The sequence below is a fragment of the Ictalurus punctatus genome, chromosome 13 (assembly GCF_001660625.3).
Source record: "Ictalurus punctatus breed USDA103 chromosome 13, Coco_2.0, whole genome shotgun sequence".
NCBI classification, from domain to species: Eukaryota; Metazoa; Chordata; class Actinopteri; order Siluriformes; family Ictaluridae; genus Ictalurus; species Ictalurus punctatus.
The window spans coordinates 4661110-4687537 of record NC_030428.2 but is presented as its reverse complement, the minus strand read 5'-3'; the positions used below and the strand labels follow the sequence as shown (position 1 = coordinate 4687537).

Sequence of the window (26428 nt, the reverse complement as noted above, 5' to 3'; positions counted from 1 at the left end):
AGACACTTTGGGACTGTTGCTACTCTACCAAGAAGTGGGCACCCAGTCAAAATGACACCAAGAGTACAACGAAGACTCGTCAATGAGGTAAAGAAACAACCCCGAATGACAGACGAAGATTTGAACTGGCTAACATCTCTGTTCATGAGTCTACAATACGTAAAACACTGAACAAGCAGGGTATCTACGGCAGGACACCACGAAGGAAGCCACTGCTTACTGAAAAGAACATTGCTGCACGCTTGAAGTTTGCAAAAGAACACATTGACACTCCACAGAGGTATTGGCAAAATGTTTTGTGCACTGATGAAACTAAGACTGAACTATTTGGAAAAACCACACAGCACTACATCTGGTGTAGAAAGGGTACGGCATATCATCATGAAAACATCGTCCCAACCATACAGTATGGTTGAGGAAACCTCATGATTTGGGCTTGCTTTGCTGCATCAGGGCCTGGCCAGCTTGCAATCATTGAGACGAAGATGAATTCCCAAGTACCTGAACTGTATCTAAACTAACAGGAAGACTGAAGCTAGTGCCCAAATACTTCATCTCACACGTGACCTCGAACTTGAAATAATCGTTTGAAATTTGCATTTGGGTTCATTTTAATGTATTTGCTTGCTGTGCTGGTTTTTTTCATCTAGAAAGGCTTTTAGAGCTCTGGGACTAAAAGTGAATGAAATAAAACACAATGTGTTTAATCACACTGTAAACAGCTGAGACACATTCAACTCCAAAATTATTCTGAAAACGAGCAGAAATTATGATATAAAATGAGTAACACATACAGGTGATGGCGTTTTAGGTCACATGTGAATGCTGTGTAGTTACATTTGAATGGAATTTCCCCCCAAACATAACCCATAACAGTACCTACAAAAAAAACAATTACTTCATTTAACAAAGTTTATGACAGTAGAGGATCTCCCTTAATGCCCTTTTTAAAGCTCCGTTGTATTCTTATGCTTGTGCATGTGGACACCTTCAATTCACATCACTGGTTTTCAGTTCAGTCTGGACAAAAGGCCCTTTTTACAATAATACCTTTCTTTTCGCTGGAACTACCACAAAAATAATATGTAATACATCAAGCCAGTGCCATGATATTATTGTACCTTTGCATTATGAATACACAAAAAGGCCTCATTGTCTGCATTTATACTGGATATGGCATTTAGACTGGCTCATTTTCTTTTTAGGTTACATATTATTTTTAATAGCAGCACCATTGTGTTACCTGTGTTGACTGTGCTAAACATTTCTCCATTGCAAAACACTGATTTTGTGTCCTTTAACCATGTCTGTGTTGATTTGGATGTACATTTGGGCTCATTCTCTTACCAACAGGAGAATAGAAGACCTTTACAGTCAAACAGACTTGCATCGCTCACTGTTACATGAACAGAGAACATGTTTGTAATAGCAATAATGGAATACTGTACACAATAGTTGGATTGTTGAAAATTGCCACGTGGTACCTAGCAGAATGAATCACACAAAGCACCAATGATCCACCATGTTTTAGAGTGGGCTGGGGGCTTTTCCTTGTACACGCTAATGCTGTTTATGATCAGAAACTTTGTCTTTGGTCTCATCTGACTGCAGCACTCGATTTTCATTGGAGTTCGGGAGCTGCAAGTTGTGCGTTGTTCCTAGGAACGGCTTCTTTCATGTGACGCTCCAACAAAGTTGCCATAGAGGCGGCATCTAGTTGATTTGCAAAGAATCATCTAACCTGCGCAACTCTGTGACCTTGCGCCAGCAACAATCTCAACCGGTCATCCAGCATTTCCCCATCAAGATGGACGACCTTACAATATTTATACCTGACATACTCAAAAACAATTAGTTATAAGTAATAATAAGTGGATAAGCGATACTAAAAACAGGACTAAAGAACTGCAACCAACATTGGGCGCATGGTGGCTTAGTGGTTAGCACGTTTGCCTCACACCACCAGGGTCGGGGGTTTGATTCCCACCGTGGCCCTGTGTGTGTGGAATTTGCATGTACTCCCCGTGCTGCAGGGGTTTCCTCCCCAGTCCAAAGACATGGCTGATTGGCATGTGTGTATGTGATTGTGCCCTGCAATGGATTAGCGCGTTCTGTCTATAAATCTTCCTTGATTGTATGGGATACATTACTAACGTTTAATGACAAAAAAAAAAATCCGTTTTTGCATTTGGCAGAACAAATAGAGGACAATCGTCAAATAGAGGACAATATGAAAAATGTGTCGATCTTCTCAATATGGAATTATACCTGTAGAATAAATAACGTAAAACAGCTTGTCTAAGTTATACGACTCAGTAGGACTTACTCGAATGGAAATGCTTCACTGTTCAGTTGCACTCACAGGAGTTGATCTTTTTAATGAAGAAGAAAAGTCCGAATACAGTCAGAAGGGTTATCTTTCGTGTTCTTACTAAAATAGTAAGATTTTCTGATCATGCTAATTACAACATCAATCAATTATTGGGAAAATTTTATGTGACTTATGATAACTAATGTGATGGTCCTGGAACAGCCATTTGATCATACACTACCTATGGTGGCCATTTCTGACTCCATGAAAAGGTTAAACGTCATTCTGTTTAATCCTCTCAGTCCCTCTTGGGTTTGGCTGTCAGGAGATGCACCAGGCCAGGTACCAGCACCATCACTATCTGGGGCACTAGGACATATTTAAGAAAAAAGAGTGAGTAAAAGAGGAGGGCTGGAACTGTAGGCAGAGGGAACCGGCTCACGTGGTACAGGGCCATGGAGGACAGGGCCATGCAGAGGGTCTTCGGTATCCAGGGAAGTGCCCATCCTCCTGGCTTCCAGAACTGGGCAAGTCCCAGCCCGAGCAGCACGCCAGCATCACGGCTCAGAGAAGAGAAAGGGTTTGTATCCATGCGAACCCACTCAGACTTAGAGCACCATCTCTTGGCCAGTGCAACAGACCTAGAGTTCATTGAAAAGCGTTAGATCAGTGATTCAGAACCTGCACATCACTGTGTTGCTGAGTTTAATAATCAAAAAAAAAAGTCATACTATAAAAAGACTCAATGAAGACTACATATCAGGTCAAGGTTGATATGTTGTTCCGGCAGATTTGGGTCAAGATGCGCCATGAGACGTCATCACAACGCGCATTCAGCCAAATCCCACTTCGATTCATGTGCCTCAAACATGACTACAGCTGAAAGGTCTCATTTACCAACAAACCACTGCGAAAGGCAGTGCAAAACTATTTCATGCAATTGCAATTTCACCAATTCACGTTTCCGCAAACCCCCCCCCCCCACACACACACAAATTTCCCCACACATTCCCCCCTTCCCCCCACACATTCCCCCTTTTCCCTGCCCACATTCCCACCTATTCCCACACATTCCCCCTTTTCCCTGCTCACATTCCCACACATTCACCCTTTTCCCCAACACATTCCCCCCTTTCCCCTGCCCACATTCCCACCTATTCCCACACATTCCCCCTTTTCCTCCCACACATTCCCCCTTTTCCTCCCACACATTCCCCCTTTTCCTCCCACACATTCCCCCTTTTCCTCCCACACATTCCCCCTTTTCCCCCCACACATTCCCCCTTTTCCCTGCGCATATTCCCCTCTTTCCCCCACACACACCCCCTTTTACCACACATTCCCGCTTCCCCCCCCACACACAGCCATTGTAGTCTTTCAAATCGACTGACCTGTCCTCCTAGGCCAGTCTTTAGCCCAGTTTTTATTTCATTTGAGGTCTCCTCTTTACAACCCCCCTTGTTTCTTTCCTACATACGCAAAGTGAAGAACAGTTTTGGACTTACCAGGCGAGGTCGATGCCAACCGTCTTCAGCCCAGCATGCATGAGCAGTGCTCCGAACAGCAGTGCCATGCTGGAGCACAGGAAGAACAGCAGGGGGCGACAATCTGGTACTGTGCGGTTTAACAACACTCCCAGCATCATGCCTGAGAAAGTGACACAATTCGACCAAATACTTATACCGTGATGTTGGGGTCCAGCTCTGCTTTTCACCAAATGGGTAGTATTTATTATTTCTTTTAAATGGCTGGTGAATCCATCTTGAACATTTTATTAAATTTCATACCACAGTGTGGCTGAATTCTTGAATCAGAAGGTGTGGATTAATTTTCTCTAACAGCAACTCTCAGACTAGTTCTGGCTGTAACATAAGCGACAGGTTTATATTAATGCGCTCGTTCTAATATGCTGTTGTTTCTACAGCCACAGCTTATACACAGGGAATAATTTGGTTTCTGGGTAACATAAATTGCGTTTTTGTTTTTTTTTGTGTGCGTGTTTCTGTCTTATTAACATCAAAAAAAAGAGAAGGAAGTCCACATGACATCAAAATTTGAAGTTTTGTGGCTTTTAGTATGGATATGTCAGCCTTAAGGTTATCTATAAGCTAGTGTGCTCCAAAACAATGATAAAATTTGCATTTAGAAGATATATGTATTCAAAGCTTACAGTCTCTCTTGTGGAAGTATTTGGCGGACAATTTTTAAAAGCAATAGCACACTGCTTGTGGACGCATGAATTGGGACACAATGAAAATGAAAAATCGTGTATTACCGTTTGCGTTTTCACGAACGTACAGTGTCTGCCAAATTTCAAATGGAAACACAAAGTCCATTTGAAATTTGGCAGACGCTGTACGTTCGTGTAAACGAAAGCGATTTGCATTTGATTTATGTCGCAATTTATGCGTCCACAAGTAGGAAAAGAAAAAGCTTTTGAAAACAGTCTGCAAAATACTTCCATACTCTCTCTACCACCGATATGGATCAACAGTTTTCATGACGGCATTCTGCACTTCAGCTTCTCATCAGATTTTCTGTCCAATCAAACGCTCTCTAGAATCTGAAGTGTCCTGCCCCCAACGTAAAAATCCACGGTACTAACTGTCAGGTACGGTTTAACCCGGGCTGTGAGGTAAGTTATTCCAAGCCCCGCCCACTACCCCAACCATACATTTGTAACATGAGACGATGTGAGACTGAGCACTGACCTGTCAGAATGCCAGCGATGACCTGGTGTGGAAAATGAGCCAAAATAAAGACTCGAGACACCCCAACTGCTCCCAACAGCAACGTGTAGAAGACGTAAGGTATCGCAGCCAGTATCTTACTGCGTATAGGAGAGTACATGTTCGAGATCAAGTTTCACGTTCTGTACGTCTTTGACACGTACGCCATCCAACGATTCAAGATAACATTCAAAATATGAATCTTGCTACTGTATATTCTGACTAACCTGCCAGAGCGAGAATGAAGAACGGAGGCCAGGGCGGACACCACCACCCACCAGACTGCAGCAGTGACCATGGCATGGCCTGAGGGACTACCTGGAAAGTGTGCGTTACAAACAAATGTCTGATTACGTTATAATTAATAAGCGGAGGAACGATCACAGTCGTTGGAACCATCTTCAACAAACGGTCCAGAAGACACAGAGAACACAATTTTGATTTGCCACCATTTTGAATAATGCTTCCACAAACCCCCGGAGCACACTGACCAATCAGCAACAAGCAGTGACTTCTATACGTTGTTTTAGTTGCCTAACCTGGTCCTGTCTCACAGGTGGACTGGAACTGCTGGACCGAAGGGCTGTTTTTCACAAATAAACCCGACTGACCTATCCACCAGTAAGGCCTTTCCCCAAACAGGACCCTAGAAAAGAAACAACACAGGACAGGATGACCGAATCAGCAATGTTAGAGACGAGACAATATAATATTTTTTTTTGTTTGAATGAACGAGTTCCAATTTTTCTGTTTACCGTGTTTGGCAACAAGTGAAATCCGTTGCTATTACTCAACAGTTTCATTGGCAAGCTATTGAGCGATATTAGATTTTAGCCTCCAATTTAATATCAGCACCAGACATCACTGAGTGTCAGTCACAATTCGAGCGCATTTCGTACAACTTAACTGGAGACCCATCCATTTTCCATACCGTTTATCCTACACAGGGTCGCAAGGGAGCCTGGAGTCTATCCTGAGCACAAAACGGAACTCGGAGCACAAAACGGGGGACACCCTGGGCTGGGTGTCAACCCTTTCCAGGGCACAATCGTATACTTTCACATACTACAGACAATTTGGGAAATGCAAATCAGCCTACAGCGCACGTCTTTGGACGCAGGAGGAAACCGGAGAACCCGGAGGAAACCCACGAAGCACGGGGAGAACACGCAAACTCCCCGAAAGTTTAACTTTGGAATTTGAAATCGACTTTTTCCTCATTAGAACAAGGTTCTAAAACAGATTTGATATGGAATTACGATTGTAACCAGCAGATGAACCCGAGTAGATTTCAATCCTATCAGGGTCAAGGTCACACCAAGGTCAAATGTCTGAAAGAGTTTTTCTTCCTTCCTGTTCAGAGTATGTTTTAAAGGAAGTTCTAGCGTATACATTAGTAACATGAAGGACTAAAATTATTGGTTTAGAAGGTATCCTTATCGACCTGTTTAAATCTGTGTGGCATTTTATTATCATTATCGTTGTTATTATTATTATTATTATTATTATTATTATTATTATTATTATTTTGTGGAGTGATTATTTTATGCTAAATGCTAATGATACACTCCAGAACAACATTTCTTTCGCAGCATACTTTGTAAGCCACATTCCCAGAAGCCATTGCAGCATTTCAACTTCAAACGTAGATATTTATTACCATTTAAAAACAAGATTAAGCCACTCTGATACAGCAGCCACCCAGAGGATGGCGATGCCGGTTCGTCTGTGCAGGTAGAAAACGGGTGGGAAAACGAGCAGAAACGCCGCTTTTGGGTCTCCCATATGAGTAGCGAGTAGCCAGAAAGATTCATAATTTCTCGCGTGTGACTGAAGAAGCTCCGCCATCCAAATGCCTTGAGTATAGACTCTCTCCATTTCACTCGAGCTCAATAATTAGCATCAGATGACAGAACAGCTGGGATGGTGCAAGCTAGCTTGCTAAGTTCGGTAGCTGTGGCTGATTAGCAGCAGTCACACTGTAGTACAGGGCTGAAGTTCAGCGTCGTCGGTCACCTCTGAGAAACAGCGCTAAGGAGAATAATAACATTTAACACGCGGGTTCCTCAGAAACATCTTCACAACAATGCTAATGCTAATGCTAATGCTAATACTAACTCTAACGCCAATCCGTTGGTAGAGATGCCGTCAGCTTCTGTTTACTTTTTTCGCTATGGATACCGGCATGGGACCGAAAACGCGAAATTCTGAAACGCAGCTGGAGCTAAGTGTAAGAGCACAGAAATAGTCAACTGCAAAATTATTGGCACCTTTCAAAACAAAAGAAAAAATGAGGGCGAACTTATTCAGGGAGTGATGTTTTCAGTAGTTTTATTTTAACACTGTTTTTTGGTTTATATATATATATATATATATATATATTTGTGTGTGTGACGCCTCACAGCTTCAATCCTGAGCTCAGGTTCCAGTCTGTGTGGAGTTTCACATGGTCTCCCTGTATCCATGTGGGTTTCCTCCGGGTTCTCTGGTTTCCTCCCATCTTCAAATAAACAAAACAAAAACCATGCTAATAGGTGGACTGGTTATGCTAAACCCTGTGATGGATCTATTCCTACGTTACGGCCAGTGTTCATGGGATAGACTCGGGATCCACTGAGCAGAATAAAGCAATTTCAGAAGAAGAAGATGAATGAAAATGACCAGAACCATGTAATTAAAATTTGGTGAAGCATCCTCTGGAACTTAACAAGATTGTAGGACACTGCTGAGAGAGATCTTTCTCTTCTTCACACAAAACTTTTTTAAAAATATGTTTAAAAATATGTATATCTTAAAGGACTGCACATGAAGACTGTTCAATTCAGAACAAAAGTTTTAGGGGTCATTGCAAAAAAAAAAAAAAAAAAAAAATTAGTGTCCTTCGATTCGCAGTCCCACCGGGATACAGAAATTAACGCAAATTCTGCAATATTCGGAGGAGCTTGTAATTTTTCAAAATTACAGCAGATTTTCCGCAGATGTACGCCAAGACGCGTCATGTGACATCATCACAACGTGATGTTGGTTAGTTTGAGTGATTTAATGATTCTTGTGTCTGTTGTATTTTTCTGTTCACAGTCTAGTCTTATATCTCTTTTAATTTTAGTTTATTAATATTCTTAGGTTCTTGTAATTCTACACTAACAGTAGCTGGTGTAGAGATACCAGTCAATACCAACCTGATTGACATGTCCACGCCTTCTTAAAAAGTGCTCTAGTCCCATGGTCAAAGTGATGTCCATAAAGCATAGCCTGGGGATTTGTGATTTGTGGTAAATGGTAGAAACCACAACCCACCATTAACATTTTGAGTTATTTTAGTTATTAGCCTATGTGTCTGATCACATGAATTGAATGGCTTTAATCCAAACCTCAGTAAATCAAAAGCACGTCACCTTAAATCTAAAATATTATGCATGGTGGCAAGGTGGTGTAGGGGGAAGACATGCTGCCTCACAGCTGCAGGGTCTCTGTGTGGGGTCCCTCCAGGTTCTTAGGTTTCCTTCCACCTCCTTAAAACATGCATGTAGATGGATGGTGTGTTGCCCTGTGCATAAAGTGCTTACTGAAGATGAATGAATTATTGTTCATGTTTAAACGTGTATTATTGTGTTATAATGTTATAATTGGAATAATTTCTTATCAAATAAATCTAAAGGGGTCTGTGGATTTATTTATTTATTTATTTATTTATTTATTTATTTATTTAATGTGTCAGTTAAAAATGAGTTTGAAGAACCCCTGCTCTAGTGTGTTTTGAGATTCCTGAATGGTTTGGCTGCTTCAGCACCCTGCATACTGCCCTACTAGACAGCATGTGCAAATACAACAGTGCTCCACTATAAGACTGACGCTAATGCGCAGCTGCAGGACGCAAAACGCCCCACTGGACTCTGCACACACTGCAGTACACAAGAGACAGTGAAACATATTCTGTTAGACTGCAAAAGGTATGAGGAGGAAAGAGCTGAGCTAGAGATGCAGATTGGAAAACAAAACATGACACTAGAGAACTTCCTGGGGAAAACATTCGGGGAAATGCACCGCCCCTTAATGAACTATTTAAAAAGTACTGGTATAAGTGAGAGAATTTAGTAATCTATAGTACGAATAACTAGTATATTACTATTTATCTCTTTATTTTCTTTTATGTATGCAGTATCGTTTTGGTATTATTAGTGTTTTTTTTTATTTAATTTTAGTATTATTATTATCACTATTATTATTTTGTACTATTAATTTTTTGTATTTATTTTATTAATTTTTTTCCTGCCAATCTACTGCCCACACTCCAGTCCAGTAGGTGGCGATAATGCACCTTTAGTGGTTTGCCAACTGCCATTTAAAACAAAAAAGAAGGAGTCGCAGAACGCAGCCCTTTGTACTTGCGCGTCACGTGGCCACGCCCAGTTTCCTGAGCGGAGTCACGCTGTCGCGTGCGTTTACGTAAATCTGGCGCTCCGGTTTCCCTGGCGGAGAAGATGGCGGCTCCTGGACCGGGGGAGTATTTCAGCGTTGGGAGCCATGTCTCTTGCCTCACCTGCCTGGGCCAGCGTTTGCAAGGAGAAGTCGTGGCCTTCGACTACCAGACCAAGATGTTAACTTTGAGTATCCTTTTCACACGCTCGCGGTTTCCGGGACGCTGCCCCCCGTGGCTCGTGCGGCGGTTTGTCCGGGGCCTGCTATAGCTGTTAGCGGTTAGCTGTTAGCGCACCAGGCTAGTGTTCCGGCGTGTTTATGTGCGCTGTTAGCGGCACACTTTACACTTTCTGTGCTCATTCAGAACAGATTTTCCGTGTATTTCCGCTTGGTTTTTATTTTTTATTTTTAACTCGTTGTTTGTTAATGTTGTTTTTAATTCCATCTCCTCAAACTTACATGTCGTCCACGGTCGTGTTTACTTTCCCGGTTTCATTGCGACTCCTGTTTGTTTTTGACATGTTAATAATCCCAGCTAGCTTAGCCGCTTTACCTCCGCTTGCTACATCAACTAGCCAAGTTAGCGTTAGTGCATCACAGAAGCTCTCTCTCACACAGCTCACACACCTTTTCTCATAAACACTCTGTCCAAATGTAGTATATGTGCCGAGGTGTGTGTGTGTGTGTGTGTGTGTGTGTGTGTGTGTGTGTGTGTGTGTGTGTGTGTGTTTTATATTTCCTTTGTGTGGAATGTTTACTCCAGGATTATTATTATTATTCTTGTGTTGATTGAGCCAGCGTTAGCCGTTTAGCGAGCTGATGGTGGTGGTCTTCACCTGTCTGTATCCACTGCTGTGATTTTGTAATTGACATGCAGAGTGTTGAGTATTGTTGTGATTGAAATTACACACAGAAATAACTAGCTGTAGAGAGAGAGAGGTTTGTCACAGGTTCTCGACACAGTCCGTGGCTTTAAGGTTGTGGAGGTTCCTGAAGGTCTGCTGTGTGGAGCTGGCTTTTCTGGCTTCCTCTCAGACTTTTTTTAATGAATGCTGAGAAGTGTGACTTGGCAAGTTGGGTGGCTTTTGTGAGTCATTGATGAAATATGTCATACTTTATTTATGAATTGATGTATACTTTTTATTGACGGTCTGTCTGAGGAGAAACACTGATACACGAGCCTTCAGTCAGACAGTCAGTCAGAGCTGCTTTTCTGTAAGAAACGTAACAACGAACGCAGTGGGTTTGTCTTATTTTCTTCCCATCGCACAGATAAAAATCACACATCCTTTAAAAAATTCTTTATTAGCGTGTTATGGAGTAAAAATTTTCCTAACCTTGTCCCAAGTTTCAGTATTAGTCGCCTGTTTTTAAAAAAAAAAAAAAAAACAGTGGTGAAAATGAAAGGAATTATTACGAAGGTCCCCGTACGCGGCGTGGTGAAGGTCCCCGTATCTATGTTTGCCGGCACCATGTAGACTCCCAGTCTTTTTTTTTAAATTTTCTTTTTAAATTAAGAAGTTTGGCAACAGTGTGTGATGTGATTGCATTGTTTCCTGTTGAAGTCCATCACTGCCTTGCGATAGCTTTCCGATCCAGCCATGAGAAGTATTTCAAGTAAATCGAGACTTTCGTAAAGGCTAGCTTTTAAAAAAAAAATAATAATAAATAAAAACACAAGTATGAGAAATTTTAGGAAACATTTTGCTAAAAAGTGTTAATTTCCCCCCTGTATGTATGGAGAATATTTTTGAGACCGACCTTTCCATTAAATCTCTGATCCCGCTTATTTTCTGTGTTACAACGGACTCAGTCTGTGCGTAGTTTTTTTTTCGGTGGACTAGTTTATATTATAGGTTGTGTTTTGTAGTAACTTATCGACAGCATCGTTTACCGTCATCATATTTAACATTAATAGTTCAGGGTTCACAGAGGTGCTGTAATAACTAGCAAAAACTTTGAAGTGTTTTTTTAAGTAGGAAGTGTGCTTCCTTTTTTTTAAAAAAAACGCGTACATTAATTTCGTTGTCGGATTACACGCGTACCGTCACTCATGCGCATTTAATTCTTTTGCACTACTTAGTTGTTCCACAAGGTGGCAACAGTGACCCAGGGCCGTTGATTCTCAAGGCAGTTGAAGAAAAAAACGGAAGAGACGGAGACAAGTGCAGGTTAGAAAGTGCCCGCGTTTGTGTAATTCTAGCCTTTATAGCGTATGAGGATTTGTACATGGGTGCTAATTGTGGCGAGAGATTGTCCAAGTGTTGTTGTCGTCCTTCACACCAGAAGACCTGCTTTACTGCTGTGTTCTGACTCTAGGCCAGGACCGGTAGTGCAAGTTGTCGTAATGCAGTTGCCGCATGAAGCAGTCATACGTTTGTGCTTTTCACCGGCTGCAATGCTCGAGTGAAATCGGCGTAAATTAAAGTGCATGTGAACTATTACTGAGATTAGCGACAGCTTTGAAATACATTACTACGATCTTCCTCGTTGCAAAATAAGGTCAGTATTTGTCACGTTGTCATTATAAGAGAGAGTGGCTTTGAGAGGCGGCGCATTGAGTATAAAAATAATAAATCGAGCTAGCAGGGGAGTCTGCAGTGCTGCTTAACCAGAGATGGGTTGGTTTAGTTCTGGTCAGCAATGCCATGTTTTTCTGTCTGTTGTGTATGGTAAAATAATGAAAATGGATCACGCAGATAAAGGGTTTCCAGTGCAGCGCATCCCCTGCACAGATAGAGGTTGCTATAAGATGATTTAGGGAGGGGATTGCAAAATATTTTGGGTAGGCAGCCTACATACAGGTAGAATACATCTAGAAGATTTAAAAGCTACATTACGCCACCCCGGTGTGGATTATTTCCTACGACACTAGAGTGATGGGAAGTTCGGATGATTTTACTGACTCGGCTCTTTGAATCTCTCCGCAAAATGAACGAATCTTTTTTCCGAGTCATTTCGTTCATTTCAGCAGAATATAATTAAGATGTTACATGTTAAATTCCCCAGCACATCTAGTACTTACGCAAATGATCACATTTGGAATAGGAAAGAAGCTATAGGCTATGCAGCCAAGGCCGAATTATGAGAAACAGAAGTGATTCATTAATAGCTTAGCATTAGGTCTTCAGGATACGCAGTCTGTTTCTTCACCTCCCGATCCGAGTCTTCAGGATCGAGTCGTTTGTTCATCCCCTGACCGCCCTGTAGGCTGATACGGAAGTGGCGATGGTGAAACGTAAACAAAACATGCAAATGGACAGAGAAATGTCTTTACCTCAAGCTCACTTTGAAAAATGTTTGTTCACGGCAAGATTTTCTGCACCTGATTGATAACTTATACAGAAACTAGTAATGTCGTTTAATCCCAGGTCTGTTGGAGGATCTTGATCGTATAATCCCACATGAACTCGCACATTCACAGTGTGTTACAGCATTTAACCAAGATGAAGAGAGAATTTCTTTGAGATTCTCATACAGTGTGATTGTGATCTTAACAGACTGCTGTATTCTGACCGTTATAGAACAGACTTGTCGTACATGATCATGTTTAGCCTTAAGTGTAGATTCATATTCTGTACGAACACTGTACATTGTGTGTGTTGCGTAGTTCCTCTCAGGGCTCAGTTTATAGTGTGTTAAATGTGTTTTCACACCTATTAGTCTGTTTGTTGAATTTGATATTTTTGGTTTGTTTGCCGTTTGGTTTCGTTTCACACTACATGTAAATTAAAGAAATGAGAAAGCAAAGCATTGGGCGTGTATGCAGGGACGCAACCATATTCCCCAAAACTCATATTCACCGCTCAGAAATATGGAGACTCAGGGAAAAGGGTAAACAGACCAAGCCCAACCAAGTGTGTGTAGAAAGACTAAATGCTACGTAGCCACAAGCCAGCTTGCACGCTTTTTGCGTAGCAGCTCTGTGTTTGAACATCTCTGGTTTGAGTTAGTACTGACAGTACTCTAGAAGAGCTGTCTTCTGTCCCCCACACCATATAAACCAGCAGATGAGCTAATCAGCAATCATTAGTGTGGAATGACTGACAGTTGTGCAGGTGTCTTTTGATATTAACAGACACCCTGAAAACTCCGCCCCTTTCCCTTCACCTCTCATTAGTAACGTCTTGGCCGACGTTCTCGTGACCACTCGGTTTTCCCGTGTGTAAGAATGTCACCCTTGATTTCTGTCAATGTAACCGTAGAATATTTTGAGTTTATTAATGCATGTGTGGGCGTAGCTAACAGACAAGTGCATAGTTCACGTCAATGTACTATAGTAGGAATGCTGGAATATGATTGAACACTGAACATTTTATGCTGAAGGAGAAAACGGGCCGGAAAATTTGACCAAAAGAGGAAAAGATTTAAATAGGCCTACAAAGACGTGTCAAATCTGACGCTTACTGTGTATTGAAGGAGCTTTTATCGGTCATGTATACATTACAGCATAGTGAAAACCTTTTCTTCGCATGTCTCAGCTTGTTAGGAGGTTAGAGTCAGAGCGCAGGGTCAGCTGTGATACAGAGCAGAGAGGGTTAAGAGCCTTGCTCGGGGGCCCAACAGTGGCAGCCTGGTAGTGCTGAAGCTTGAACCCCCGACCTTCCGATCAGAAACCCTAAATATTACTAATACGAATGGTCAGTTAAAAACTCAGCGCAGACACATTCACACACTTTGAGCGGAACACCGCTTCATGGTTTCCACAAGACATGAGACCTGGTTACGTTTGGTAAAATTCCCCAGTGTCTCTGACTTTACTTTTATTGTAGTTATAAATGTGTTGTATGATTTTATTATACTTTACATGACTTCCCTTACACTTTCGATACGTGCGAGTTTCAGGTTAACGGATCTTTTGTGTCTTTTCTCGGCATTAGAAACACGTAGAAGGTGCTCTCGGTCCTAATTGCACATTATCCTAGAGCTGATGTTGGATAGGGACTAGTGATATTCCTTTAAGGATCTGCGCTAGTGACTGGAAGGTTGTGAGTCGGGATGCTGTAGAGAGCCACTGTGTAAGAGCCTTGATCAAAACAACTTCGCTTGCTCTGCTGTACTGAGCTAGGATTGAGTTCTGCCTCACGTTGTAAATGTTGGAAGAGAAGCATAGTTCCTCTTGGCTTCTGTCTCAAGTCTTTCTGCAGACGTAGCTGTCCAGATGAACACATTTATCATGCAGCCAGACAGCTTTTCTAGCTGTGGCCAAGTTAGCGTTTGACTAAATGGATCTGTCAGCAGTGCATTCTCTTTGGGAAATGTTCAAGTCTGGGCTAATATTTGTCTCCATGTCCCCTCACGATTGCTCAGTATTCCAGATGGCCGTGATCCTCAGTATGCCTTCTTCATCTGTTTTTCCTTGTTTACACACTTCTCACTTTACGTGTTTTGACTTAATCAGGCCCTTGTGTCTGTTGTTTAAGATTTACACTGCATAGTATAGAAGTTAAATAAATAAATAAATAAATCTCACCAAAGCACCACATGAACGATATTCCTAAGCGTTAGAGTTTCAGATGTTTTCTGAAGCCCAAGCTGCGTGTATTTTTTTCCTTAACCCTCCTGACAGAATGTGCTTCCTCCAGCGGCAAGCCCAACCTCAGCGACATCATTCTGATCAACTTAGCCTACGTTTCTGACGTAGAAACCATTAACGACCGCACCGAGACCCCTCCACCTCTAGCATCTTTGAATGTCAGCAAGGTAAGTACAGAGACCTGTCCTCTGTGACGTTTTTTTTTTTTGTCCCATTTAGGACCAGACTCCAAATAAGCGCTTATTATAAAGGTCAAAGCAATCGATTTGTGTCGAGATGAGGTGTACGCAAAGAGGTTTTAGTGTGGAGACCACATGTCCTTCGTACAGATATCTTCACCCGCATGTGATTTTATACAGCCTGAAGAGATGCATAATCGTTACAGACGGCCTCCTTATTCCAACGCTATTACACAGACACGTGTTCGGAAATCTCATCCCATCCGAGTAGAATGTTCGTGTGTGATCGTGTAGCAGAATAGCATTTGTACCATTGACAAAAAGCGATGAGCATTTAAACGTAGCCACATATGAAACGAGGAGCGTTGAGAGTGTTGACTGTACATCCAGCCGGCTCAGAAGACCCTGTTAGACACAAAGCAGCAAATATTAACTGAAACGATGGCATCTGTGACAGAATGTCATATTTATATGAGGTTCACATCAGATTATGTGACATTCTCTCACAATAATCCTGCGTTGTTAGGATTTTGTTCCCGTTGGTGACTTAATATAGCATCGCTGATCATTTTAACTCGCGGCTCTTTCAGAGTCGTGTGTGATCCTGTCTGCTATGGCGTGATCGATGAGAAAACTCGTAGTGGTTAAAAACAGACACTAGAGCGCCTAGAGATCGTGACCTGTCAGTTTGGTACTTTGGATTGCACAGTATGTGACAGACGGTGTACATGATAATCACAGAGCAAGCTGACATCGGTGTGATCAGACAGGTAGAGGCAGACAGCATCACAGGTGTGATGGCACACTGAGACGTCAGCAACCCTGCACTTCATCCTCAACAAACCTGGCTTAAACAAAAGCAGCACCTTTTAATAATGAAAACGCTTCTGCGTAATGATTCCTAAAATGATTCTGTGCAATATTGAAATCATGATCGCAGTTAGCATACGTTTAGCTAAACGAGGAGCGAGGTGTAGTTTTGTCACTTCATTTTAAATTAATGGAAAACAGCATTTTTTTCACTTTCTGTGCAACTACATTATACAATGGGATTTAATGTACGTGAATAAATACGTACTGTTTGGCTCTGCTTGTCTTTTCTCCTGTGTGCTACAGAGATGTGTGATGAATCGCATTTTGTAACATGATTGTATGACTGTATCATAGCCATGTGCATGTTGAGCATGTCATTAGAGTATGCGCACACACTAAGGGCGTTTTCACACCTGGCTCGTTTGGAGTGTTCGTTTCGGAACCTGGCCCATTTTATCCCTTGGTTTGGTTTGTTTAGACATGTATGAACACGGCATTCGCATTCAGCTTCACGCCGAAGCGATCGGTCCGAGACGAACTCCGGAGCGGTTCGCTTGTGGTGAGAAAGTAATCTGACTCAACGGACCAACCTGTATAGCAATGCATGATGGGAATGGCGTGAAGTAAAAAAGCGTGTTTGTTTTGCTAATGGCTCGCAACATGAATCACGGTTTAACTTGGACCAAAGACCGTTGAAATTTGTTCTGACGAACATAACTTTCAAAAACGCATAAAAACATGGCTGTTTACAAGGTGTTTAGTGCGCGTCCCAATGAGATGGGCTTTAGTCTCTCTGTGTAACATAGATAAATTCTAATAACAGCTAAAAAGAAAGCCACACTAAGCTTGCGGAGCTGCTGTCTATCCATCTTGATGGATGACCGCTATGAGCCAAACCCCGGAACATAAACAGGCGCACTCTGACCAATGAGAGGACAGTTTACTCAGATGTGACTTGAAACACATTTTGGTACGCTTCGAAACGTTGCCTTGTGAAAGCGAACCGAGCCAAGGAGCAAATACAACACTAACGATTTAGGTCCCCGTGTCGGACCGAAGCACAGAGCTACAGGTCTGAAAACACCCTAAGAGGCAAACACTAGTTATCTATTAAACTGAAAATAAACGAGCTCTGCTTGACCAAGTGATGAGTAAACAGCGAGGAGTGACAATGTAACTGAGGAGAAACACATCTCTGTGTGTTTATTCACATCTCTGCTTTGGCGAGATTAAACAGGACGACCAGCTCAATCCAGTTTTTGTGTAAAAACGTCTAGAGCATTGGCTTAAGTAACTTTTAAATGCATTGTTTAATGATCATGGTTCTTCTTCATTTTAAATGCAGAGGGGAAAAAATGTACTTTTACGCCGTTACATTTGTCTCTGTTCTCGAAATGTGTATTTAAAAAAAAAAAAAAAGAAAGAAAAAAAAAATTTAAGAATATTTTAATCCCAAATGGTTGTTGCGTAGAAAGCTAAAGATACGAGGAGTAACCTATTTGGCATTCAGCTTAACTGTGTGATGATTGCTAATGTTGATTAGCATCATATGTAACATTCACGCACATGCTAGTAAATGATTTACTGACACTAAACCGATGTACTTTAGTCATAATGCATTAAAAACCCCTCCGCCCATTTGTTTATGCAGCATGATGGGAAATTTAGTATGATGGAGTCTTCCTTGGCTGACAGTTAGTTACTGCGCTACGTTTACGTGAAGCGCATGTTTGGTACGTGATTTTCTTTTCATGACTGATGGCGATTGTTTGTGTTTTATTTTTCTCCCACAGCTTGCCAATCGGGCAAGGACGGAAAAGGAAGACAAGTTGTCCCAAGCCTATGCAATCAGCGCTGGGGTTTCAATCGAGGGCCAGCAACTATTCCAGACTATACATAAAACGTAAGACCACGCACACACGCACGCAGCCTTCTCATCAGCCATACCTACCTACCTGCCTACCTACCTGCGTGCGTGCGTGCGTGTGTGTGTGTGACATGACACTATAGTGGATGTATGTTTAGTGACGTGTGTGTGTGTGTGTGTGTAAGCTGTGGGTGTTAAGGCTCGCTTTTAGTGTCTGGTACAATGGTTGTTTCATCTTTACATCTGCAAGGTGATCGTTATATTCAGGGTGTGTTCTGTAGATACTCATGTTCAAATTGTCAACGTTCATATTGATGTACAATAAGTAAGGCGAATGAATAAATGAAAATAAAGTGTAGGTTTCAGAGTTATTTGTTGGGTCTTGTAGAGTTAATGACGTTGGAGTTCAACCACGAGCCACTGTGAGCAACCGGTACTAATATGTGCTGCTTTTCTAATTAATGTCGGCATTATTACAGTGGGCAACATGATAAACTGTCATATATTCACTGATATGAAGGAAAATTCATAACAGTTAAATAGTCCTGTCACGATAATTACGTTATCGTCTTCTCGTACGATGTATGGTCCTGACCTCCCGTCGTGTTTACATAAGAATGCATGTCACTACGTCATGTTCGGCGAGTAGAGACGGATACAGATGCGTGTTATTTGGGCGACAGGCAGACAAATCCAAACCGTGAATCAAAATGTATAAACAGGCACAAAATACACAAACTAGATCAATAACTTCTAGACTAACTAAATTCTCAGCAAGACACTGAACATTAATTAGTTTGTATATTTACACCCTTGTGTCTGTGGTGAGTGAAAAGTAAAGAGAAAATGAAAACGTGTCACGTGACTGAGACAGCCAATGACAGGACACCGGTGGAAACAAGACATGAACAGAAATGCACTGAAGGTTTTGCACACCGTGCCTGGTACGAGGGGGAAAGTCCTGAAATATTAATTAACACTTTAGCCATTCGTGCTGCTTCTGTGCATCTGCTCTAGTCACGTTAGACTTCGAATATCCATTCAATTTAAGATAAAACTGCTAGGGATGTGCGAGGCTAGTTGATTAAATGGTACAGCTGCTACTAGTGGACATTGAAAACAATAGTCGATTACACACTAGTGGGGGAATACACAAGCTTTTATCATTCAAATTAGTTATTTTAATGTTACATTTTAAAACTTTTGAAATAACAGGACGTTTTATGTATTAAAAGTATCTGGAGTGGAAACGAAATCTTGTTTTTATTTTCCTTTAATTTTTTATATACATCACGCATGCATTTTCTTCGGGTCAGTCGCGACGGGTTCAGAAATGACCACTCGAAAGACGGGCAAGCTCGTGCGAGTATTTCGACGTTTCCGTTTTTTCTAAGCGATGTCATGTTAAACTGGCATATAATAATTCCACCGGAGCCGTGCGTAACCGTATTCAGCTCAGGCACGTAGGTGTTGGCATGGGAGAGACTAGACGAAGCAAGCAGATGCCCACGTCGCCGTTCACTTGTGCTCCCTGTCGCCGTGATCCTGGAGAAAAAAATAACCGAGCTTACCTTAGAGATGAAAACAAGAGACATGCTGCCACTCGGTTTTGTTGAGGGGAAAAGGCTCCCGAAAAAATGTATGGACTTCGTCGAGCCTGAATACACAATACCAGGGCGGAAAATGATCACGTCAAGGTCGGAGCTGGCGCATCAGAACATGCTCGCGAATATGAAGGAGACTATGGAGAACACAGAGTATGTAGCAATAACAACGGCTTGTTGGACATTTAATTTGATTTGACTGTTTGATTCATAGATTAAGCATTTCAGATGGATCATACACACAGACACACACAGTTTTTTATTTTTATTTTTTTTTGACTGTCTTCTGGGTGTTTCTTACTTCTAGAATAATCGATTAAGTTTATTCCAAAACTTCTGATTAAACGTCAGTCAAATTAGTCGTAGCGCACATCCTTAAAAACACAATCATTCAAAACTGTATGCATTCAAATGTAAGGTGTGTAGCAAGTATTTCAATTAAAACATTCTGTTGAAAAAATGATGCAAGATATAATGCACTAAAAATGTTTTTGAAGAAGAACAATCTAGAAAGAATAGTTCTTCCATAATGTCGGGGATTGATCCGCTTAAGCTGCGTGAGCTGAACAGCGGTAAACTCAATTATATTCAATTCAGTTTTATTTGTATAGCGCGTTTACCAACGGACGTTGTCCCCAAGCAGCCTTAAAGAAATATATAAATCCAGTATATAGATTTCAAATGTATCCCGAATGAGCAAGCCAGAGGTGACGGTGGTGAAGAAAAACTCCCTGAGACGATAGGAGAGACCAGACTCAAAACGGAACTCCTCCTCATCTGGGTGACACGGGATAGTGCGATTATAAATAAATAAATCCCTTATACAAATGTGCTAATACTACATGCTCAAATAGTGCGATTGTGTAAGCGGGAACATTAATTAGTTTTTACGTGAAGTCTGTTTTGTTGAAGGGAAACTGAAGCGCTTTACTAGCGGGTTAATTAACTCACCCAAACACATCTTATACACACGAGATCAATCAGACTCGGAACTCGACGTTAACACTAGTCCAAGACAAGTGAATTTTGTGGACGGGCAAGTGAAAGAGAAATTTACTTGCCCTACTGGACAAGGAGCCTGAAAATGTCAACAACAAAGTAATAATAATAATAATCGCGTGTGATATAACCTTTGTGATACAGTCCGTTATAAGCAAGTTCATGTTCTGCTGCTGAAAATATTCGAGCGCCTAGGCTAACGCATACAGCGTAAACCAAGAAAGTGGAGCTTTAAACAGGCAGTTGCTTAAAAACAAGCTTGACCAATCAGAATTCGATTAGACTTTACCTCAGACAACAGCAGCGAAGCACGTCGTTTCCATTTCCGAAAAAGCAATGTTTCTCAAGCCTCCGCAATGCGGTCAAGCGCCTGGTAAAGCATCAAACTCAACAAAGAAGACGACCATGGAATCGAACACAGATTATGAAAATACAGTGCCCTCCACTAATATTGGCACCCTTAGTAAATATGAGCAAAGAAGAAAAATAGTGTGTATTGTTTAACCTTTTGATCTTTTGTTTAAAAAAATTCACCAAAATATTCTGCTCTCATGGATATCAAACAATTGCAAACACAATACAGGTTTATCAAAAATATATATCTTTGATAAATGTGTGTGCCACAATTATTAGCAACCTATGAATTCATATGAGAAATATATTGGAAGTATATTCCCATTGATATTTAATATTTTTTTTTAGTACACCTGGGTGACTAGGAACAGGAAATTGTTCAACCATGACTTCCTGTTTCACAGGGGTATAAATATGAGGTAACACATCAGGCCAAATTCTTGTAGTCATTCATAACAATGGGTATAACAAAGACCCAGGGATATAGCTGTGATGTGTGGCAAAAGGTTGTTGAGCTTCACACAATGGGAAGTGTCTATAAGAGAATAGCACATGCATTGAAAATGCCCATTTCCACCATCAGGGCAATAATTAAGAAGTTCCAGTCCACTGGAAATGTTATGAATCAACCTGGAATTGGACGTGTGTCTATATCGTCTCAACACACTGTGAAGAGGACGGTTCAAGTGGACAAAAAATCTCCAAGGATCACAGCTGGAGAATTGCAGAAGTTAGTTGCGTCTTGGGGTCAGAAAGTCTCCAAAACTACAATCCGAAGTCATCTACAGGGGCGGCTGTGGCTCAGGTGGTAGAGTGGGTTGTCCACTAATCGTAGGGTTGGCGGTTCGAAGTGTCCTTGGGCAAGACACTAAACCCCAAGTTGCTCCCGATGGCAAGTTAGCTCCTTGCATAGCAGCTCTGCTACCCTTGGTGTGTGTGTGTGTGTGTGTGTGTTTGTGTGTGTGTGTGTGTGTGTGAATGGGTGAATGAGAGACAGTGTAAAGCGATTGGATAAAAGTGCTATATAAGTGTAGACCATTTACCAGTCACCTACATCACCACAAGTTGTTTGGAAGGGTTTAAAAAAAGAAAGCCTCTACTCTCATCCAAAAAACAAACTGGAGCGTCTTCAGTTTGCAGACGCTACTGGAACTTCAAATGGGATCAGGTTCTATGGTCAGATGAAACCAAAATAGAGCTTTTTGGTAATAAACACCAGAGGTGGTTTTGGAGCACACAGAGAGGTAGCCGTATGGAAAAGTACCTCATGACCACGGTTAAATGTGGAGGAGGATCTTTAATGTTTTGGGGCTGTTTTTCTGCCAGAGGACCTGGACATTTTGTTAGGATACATGGCATCATGGACTCTATCAAATATCAACAGATATTAAATGAAACGCTCACTGCCTCTGCCAGAAAGATTAAAATGGGCCGTGGTTGGCTCTTCCAGCAGGACAATGATCCAAAACATCATCAAAATCAACACAAAAATGGTTTACTGACCACAACATCAAGGTCCTCTCATGTCCATCCCAGTCCCCTGACCTGAACCCCATAGAAAACCTGTGGGGTGAACTGAAGAGGAGAGTCCACCAGCACTGACCTCGAAATGTGAAGGATCTGGAGAGATTCTGTATGGAGGAACGCTCTCAGATCCCTCGCCATGTGTTCTCCAACCTCATCAATCGTTATAGGAGAAGACTCAGAGCTGTTATCTTAGCAAAGCGAGGTAGCACAATGTATTGACAAAAAGGGTGCCAATAATTATGGAACACACATATTCAACAAGTTTTTTAATATAAACCTGTGTTGTGCTTGCAATTGTTTGATATCCATGAGAGCAGAGTATTTTTGTGATTTTTTTTTTAACAAAAGATCAAAAGGGTAAACAATAAAAACAGTTTTTCACAGCTTTCTTTGCTCACATTTACCAAGGGTGCCAATATTAGTGGAGGGCAGTGTAAAAGGGACAAGAAATTTATCCCTACCTGGAGAGATGAATTCGACAGGTCATGGACACAGCTCTGTTCACTTGCTGTAATGTTAGCGTACGCTCTGTAGCTACGTATCTACCCAGCGTACGTGTTCTTTACTGCCGCAGAGACTCGAGTTTATTGCATATGTTCTACTAACATTTACACACCATAAACTTAACTTAATATTACAACCTGCTTCTGCACAAAATGACGTGAATGCACACGTGAACGTGAACGTAATGCGCTAGGTAGAACGGTAAGTCATGTGAATACGCTGTTTCTGTAACAACGCACTAAAACACGCACAATGAATAACAAGCATAAAGAGTTCACAATGTTGTATTACAGAAGTGAACTCACTGTAATGTTGTTATTTCAGGAGATCAGGTTTACAAGGGCAGTTCTCACGTGTTTTTGTTTTAGTTAATATATAAAATGTGTGACAACTAAAATACTAAGGGGGGCACAGTGGCTTAGTGGTTAGCACGTTCGCCTCACACCTCCTCCTCGGGGATTCGATTCCCACTGTGGCCCTGTGTGTGTGGAGTTTGCATGTTCTCCCCATGCTGCGGGGGTTCTCTCCGGGTACGCCGGTTTCCTCCCCCAGTCCAAAGACATCCATGGTAGGTTGATTGGCGTGTCTAAAGTGTCCGTAGTGTGTGAATGGGTGTGTGAGTGTGTATGTGATTGTGCACTGCGATGGATTGGCACCCTGTCCAGGGTGTACCCCGCCTTGTGCCCCATGTTCCCAGGGATAGGCTCGAGGTTCCCTGTGACCCTGAAAAGGATAAAGTGGTATAGAATATGAATGGAACTCGTTTCTGAACCCTCTTTCTCTCTTTCAGCATTAAAGACTGCAAATGGCAGGAGAAGAACATTATTGTGATGGACGACGTCGTAATCTCGCCACCCTATCAGGTGGAAAACTGCAAAGGCAAAGAGGGAAGTGCTTTAAGTCATATACGCAAAATTGTAAGTTTCTCTTTCATCCTCCCTAACAGTGTATTATTCAGTTAAAGACTATTTCTTGCATGTTTCCATCAAGTTGATGCTGGTATTATACACTTAATTGGCCCTCACATTTGCACACAGGGTGAACATAAGCACGATGAACACAATAGCACGATGGTTCTCAAACTAGGGGTCACAACCCATATCGGGTCTTGAAAGAAACTCACAATCTCCTCGTTTGCTTCATTCAATTAACTGACAGATATCTATTAGAAATGTCAAAGATGGATTTTTGCGTGTTAATTTGACTCGAAATCATATTCAGACGAGCCGAATTAATGCAGAAAAAAAAAGAAGACAGATTTCCTTGTCCATGTGCTTCCACTGAACAAACTAGCCCCGTGTGTCATATCGTGTACTTGTGTTGTCGAATTTTAAAAACCTCTCGACGTCGCATTCGAACCTCCGGAAAGCGTTCTAACCTTCTGGGGTTTCTTAATTAGTTAATACTTAAGGTCATAAGGTCAGAGTTTTTCGATTTGAGAGCCGGATCATGACAACAATCATGACGACAGCGGGAAATTTCAAGGGATTAAAGTGTGAACTGTGAATGATATCGCTAAACGTTTTACGCATCGACTTGGAAACATGGCGGACAGGGATGTTTTCGCTGTGACGCGCCGTCTAGCGGTTTCGCTTTTAAAGCATGCGAACGTACACGAGATATGCAGCGAGTGTGCGAGCAGTGCCGCCCGTGCACCGGAGTTTAGGCATTGCACTGCTTTGTTCAAGTGCCAGCTAGTGTGTTTATCGTCGACCGTGTTTCCCGCTGTACAATACGCATCATCAGGTCAGGCACCCATTTTCTATCGATGTCATCGACGAGCATAAATATTATTCTCATACTTATTAAGGTTAAGAGATCTTCAACCTGAAACACCTTTCAGTCCTTACATTGCAAATAATGAGTTGTCTTAATGATGACACAGATTAGCACCTACACCAGGGGTTCTCAAACTAGGGGTCACGACCCATGTGGGGCACCTGATGGACAGAAATCTGGGTTCATGAGCGGAACTCACAATCTCCTCTTCCGTTTCATTTATAAATGAATATTAGAAATATCGAAGTGTTTGGAGCAAAAGCGGATTATGCTTCATGCGCGTCATGACGAGCCGGGCTTGGAGTTTCTAGATAGAAACGTTGCGTTGTGTTTGTGATCACGCCAATGTCGATTTTGCAATCGCAGTAAAAGTATATTTAAGAATACAAATCTGATTGGTCAGAAGGTGTTGATATATATCTAGAACAGCAGCTCTGATGGTAGTTCCTGCTTCCAATTATAAAACAAACATTGTGTTAACAGTAAGCTTTGGTTGCTAAGCAACATAACAGGCAAATATTAGGGCATTGTGTGGACAGAACATAATGTGTTTTAAAAACTGGTCCACTAATACTGAATCATAATGGTGTGGTCACAGGTGTACATATATCAAGGATTTGACAATGGCGTTAAGCGTGGCTTAGCCAATCAGATTTGAGAACCGAAGCTATCCATTTTATAAAGGAAAACAATCTACTTTGGGGCAGCCGTTCATTATTTTCTTGTAACAGCACACCTGGTGTGTATTATGTGAGTTTTCTGTTACACGTTGTGTACAGAATTAAAATGACGTTTACTTTGGATCACGTGACAGACCGTCGTTGTCGTCTCTGTCCGCCGCAGGTCGAGAAACATTTTAGAGACGTGGAAACACAGAAGTCGATGCAGCGTTCACAAGCACAGCAAACACAGAAGGAGTCATCGTTATCATCCTGAGGTGACAGGAGGCGGGCACGGATTGGCCAGAGAGGGCACAGTGGGCATCAGCGCCCCGAAAGCTGAGCGAGAACGGCACTCCCCTCCCTCTCTCTCTCTCTCTCTCTCTCTCTCTCGCTCTCTCACTCTCTGTCTCTCTCTTCTCCTCCTCCACCCATTCAGTGTCACAGTCAGAAGGTGGGAGGGGGGGGAGGGGGGGGTGTCACCAAGTGGCCCTGGGTCTGCCAGATCATTTAAAAAACAAACCAGAAAAACATGGGGAAAAAATCAGATAAAAATGTGAGGGTGGAAAGACTTAATTCTAAATTAGAATTCTTTATAAAGATAATTTAAAATACCATCTATTAAGCAAGGCATAGTTTTCCTAACTAACTCAGCATCTCTCTCTCTCTCTCTCTCTCACTCTCTCTCTCTCTCCCCCCATCTTTATCTGTGCCCTCCTCTTCCTACTTCCCTCCATTCATTTTCATCCCCCCCCTTCGTCTTCGATTCCATTTTCTCAAAAAAAAGGAAAAAAATCCAAGCAGTCGGAAAAGCGTGTTAGCTTTGTTTCCTTCCTCTCCCAATTTTCCTTTTTTGCTGTCTTCATGTTCTACATGTGTCTATTTTCTGTATTTTAAAACAAGATGTGACTTGAAATGCCACAGTTTGAAAAGGACATTTTCTAAAATAAAAGTAACAAAAATTCTGACTGTAATGTTGTAATTTTTGTCACTTTTTTTAAAAAACGAAACGCGTCAAAGAACAGAAACGAAGCGTGATGATGCCTGCCGAAGGAAGGTTCGGAAGTTGTGTATCCTCACTCTGGTGTGTGTGTGTGTGTGTGTGTGTGTGTGTGTGTGTGTAAGCTACATGATCACACAGGATTTAC

The 26428-nt window shown here is 41.8% G+C and overlaps 2 protein-coding genes across 3 annotated transcripts; one reads left to right on the top strand and one right to left on the bottom strand.

Annotated features, from left to right (window-relative positions):
• Positions 1–2347: 2347 nt before the first annotated feature.
• On the bottom strand, positions 2348–7243 carry g6pc3 (glucose-6-phosphatase catalytic subunit 3). 2 transcript variants are annotated; one of them, XM_017482556.3, is made up of 7 exons: positions 7159–7243; positions 6701–7071; positions 5580–5686; positions 5268–5358; positions 5023–5141; positions 3817–3958; positions 2348–2952 (listed from the first exon to the last, which is right to left on the bottom strand). In XM_017482556.3, exons 2-7 carry the CDS (start codon positions 6916–6918, stop codon positions 2610–2612), a joined length of 1020 nt encoding a protein of 339 aa, XP_017338045.1. In that variant the 5' UTR covers positions 6919–7071; positions 7159–7243; the 3' UTR covers positions 2348–2609.
• A 2208-nt stretch (positions 7244–9451) lies between these two features.
• lsm12b (LSM12 homolog b) lies at positions 9452–26254 on the top strand. Its single transcript, XM_017484410.2, has 5 exons — positions 9452–9648; positions 15029–15162; positions 17781–17890; positions 23633–23759; positions 25465–26254. The coding sequence occupies exons 1-5, from the start codon at positions 9522–9524 to the stop codon at positions 25555–25557; spliced, it is 591 nt and encodes a 196-aa protein (XP_017339899.1). The 5' UTR covers positions 9452–9521; the 3' UTR covers positions 25558–26254.
• The last annotated feature ends 174 nt before the right edge of the window (positions 26255–26428 follow it).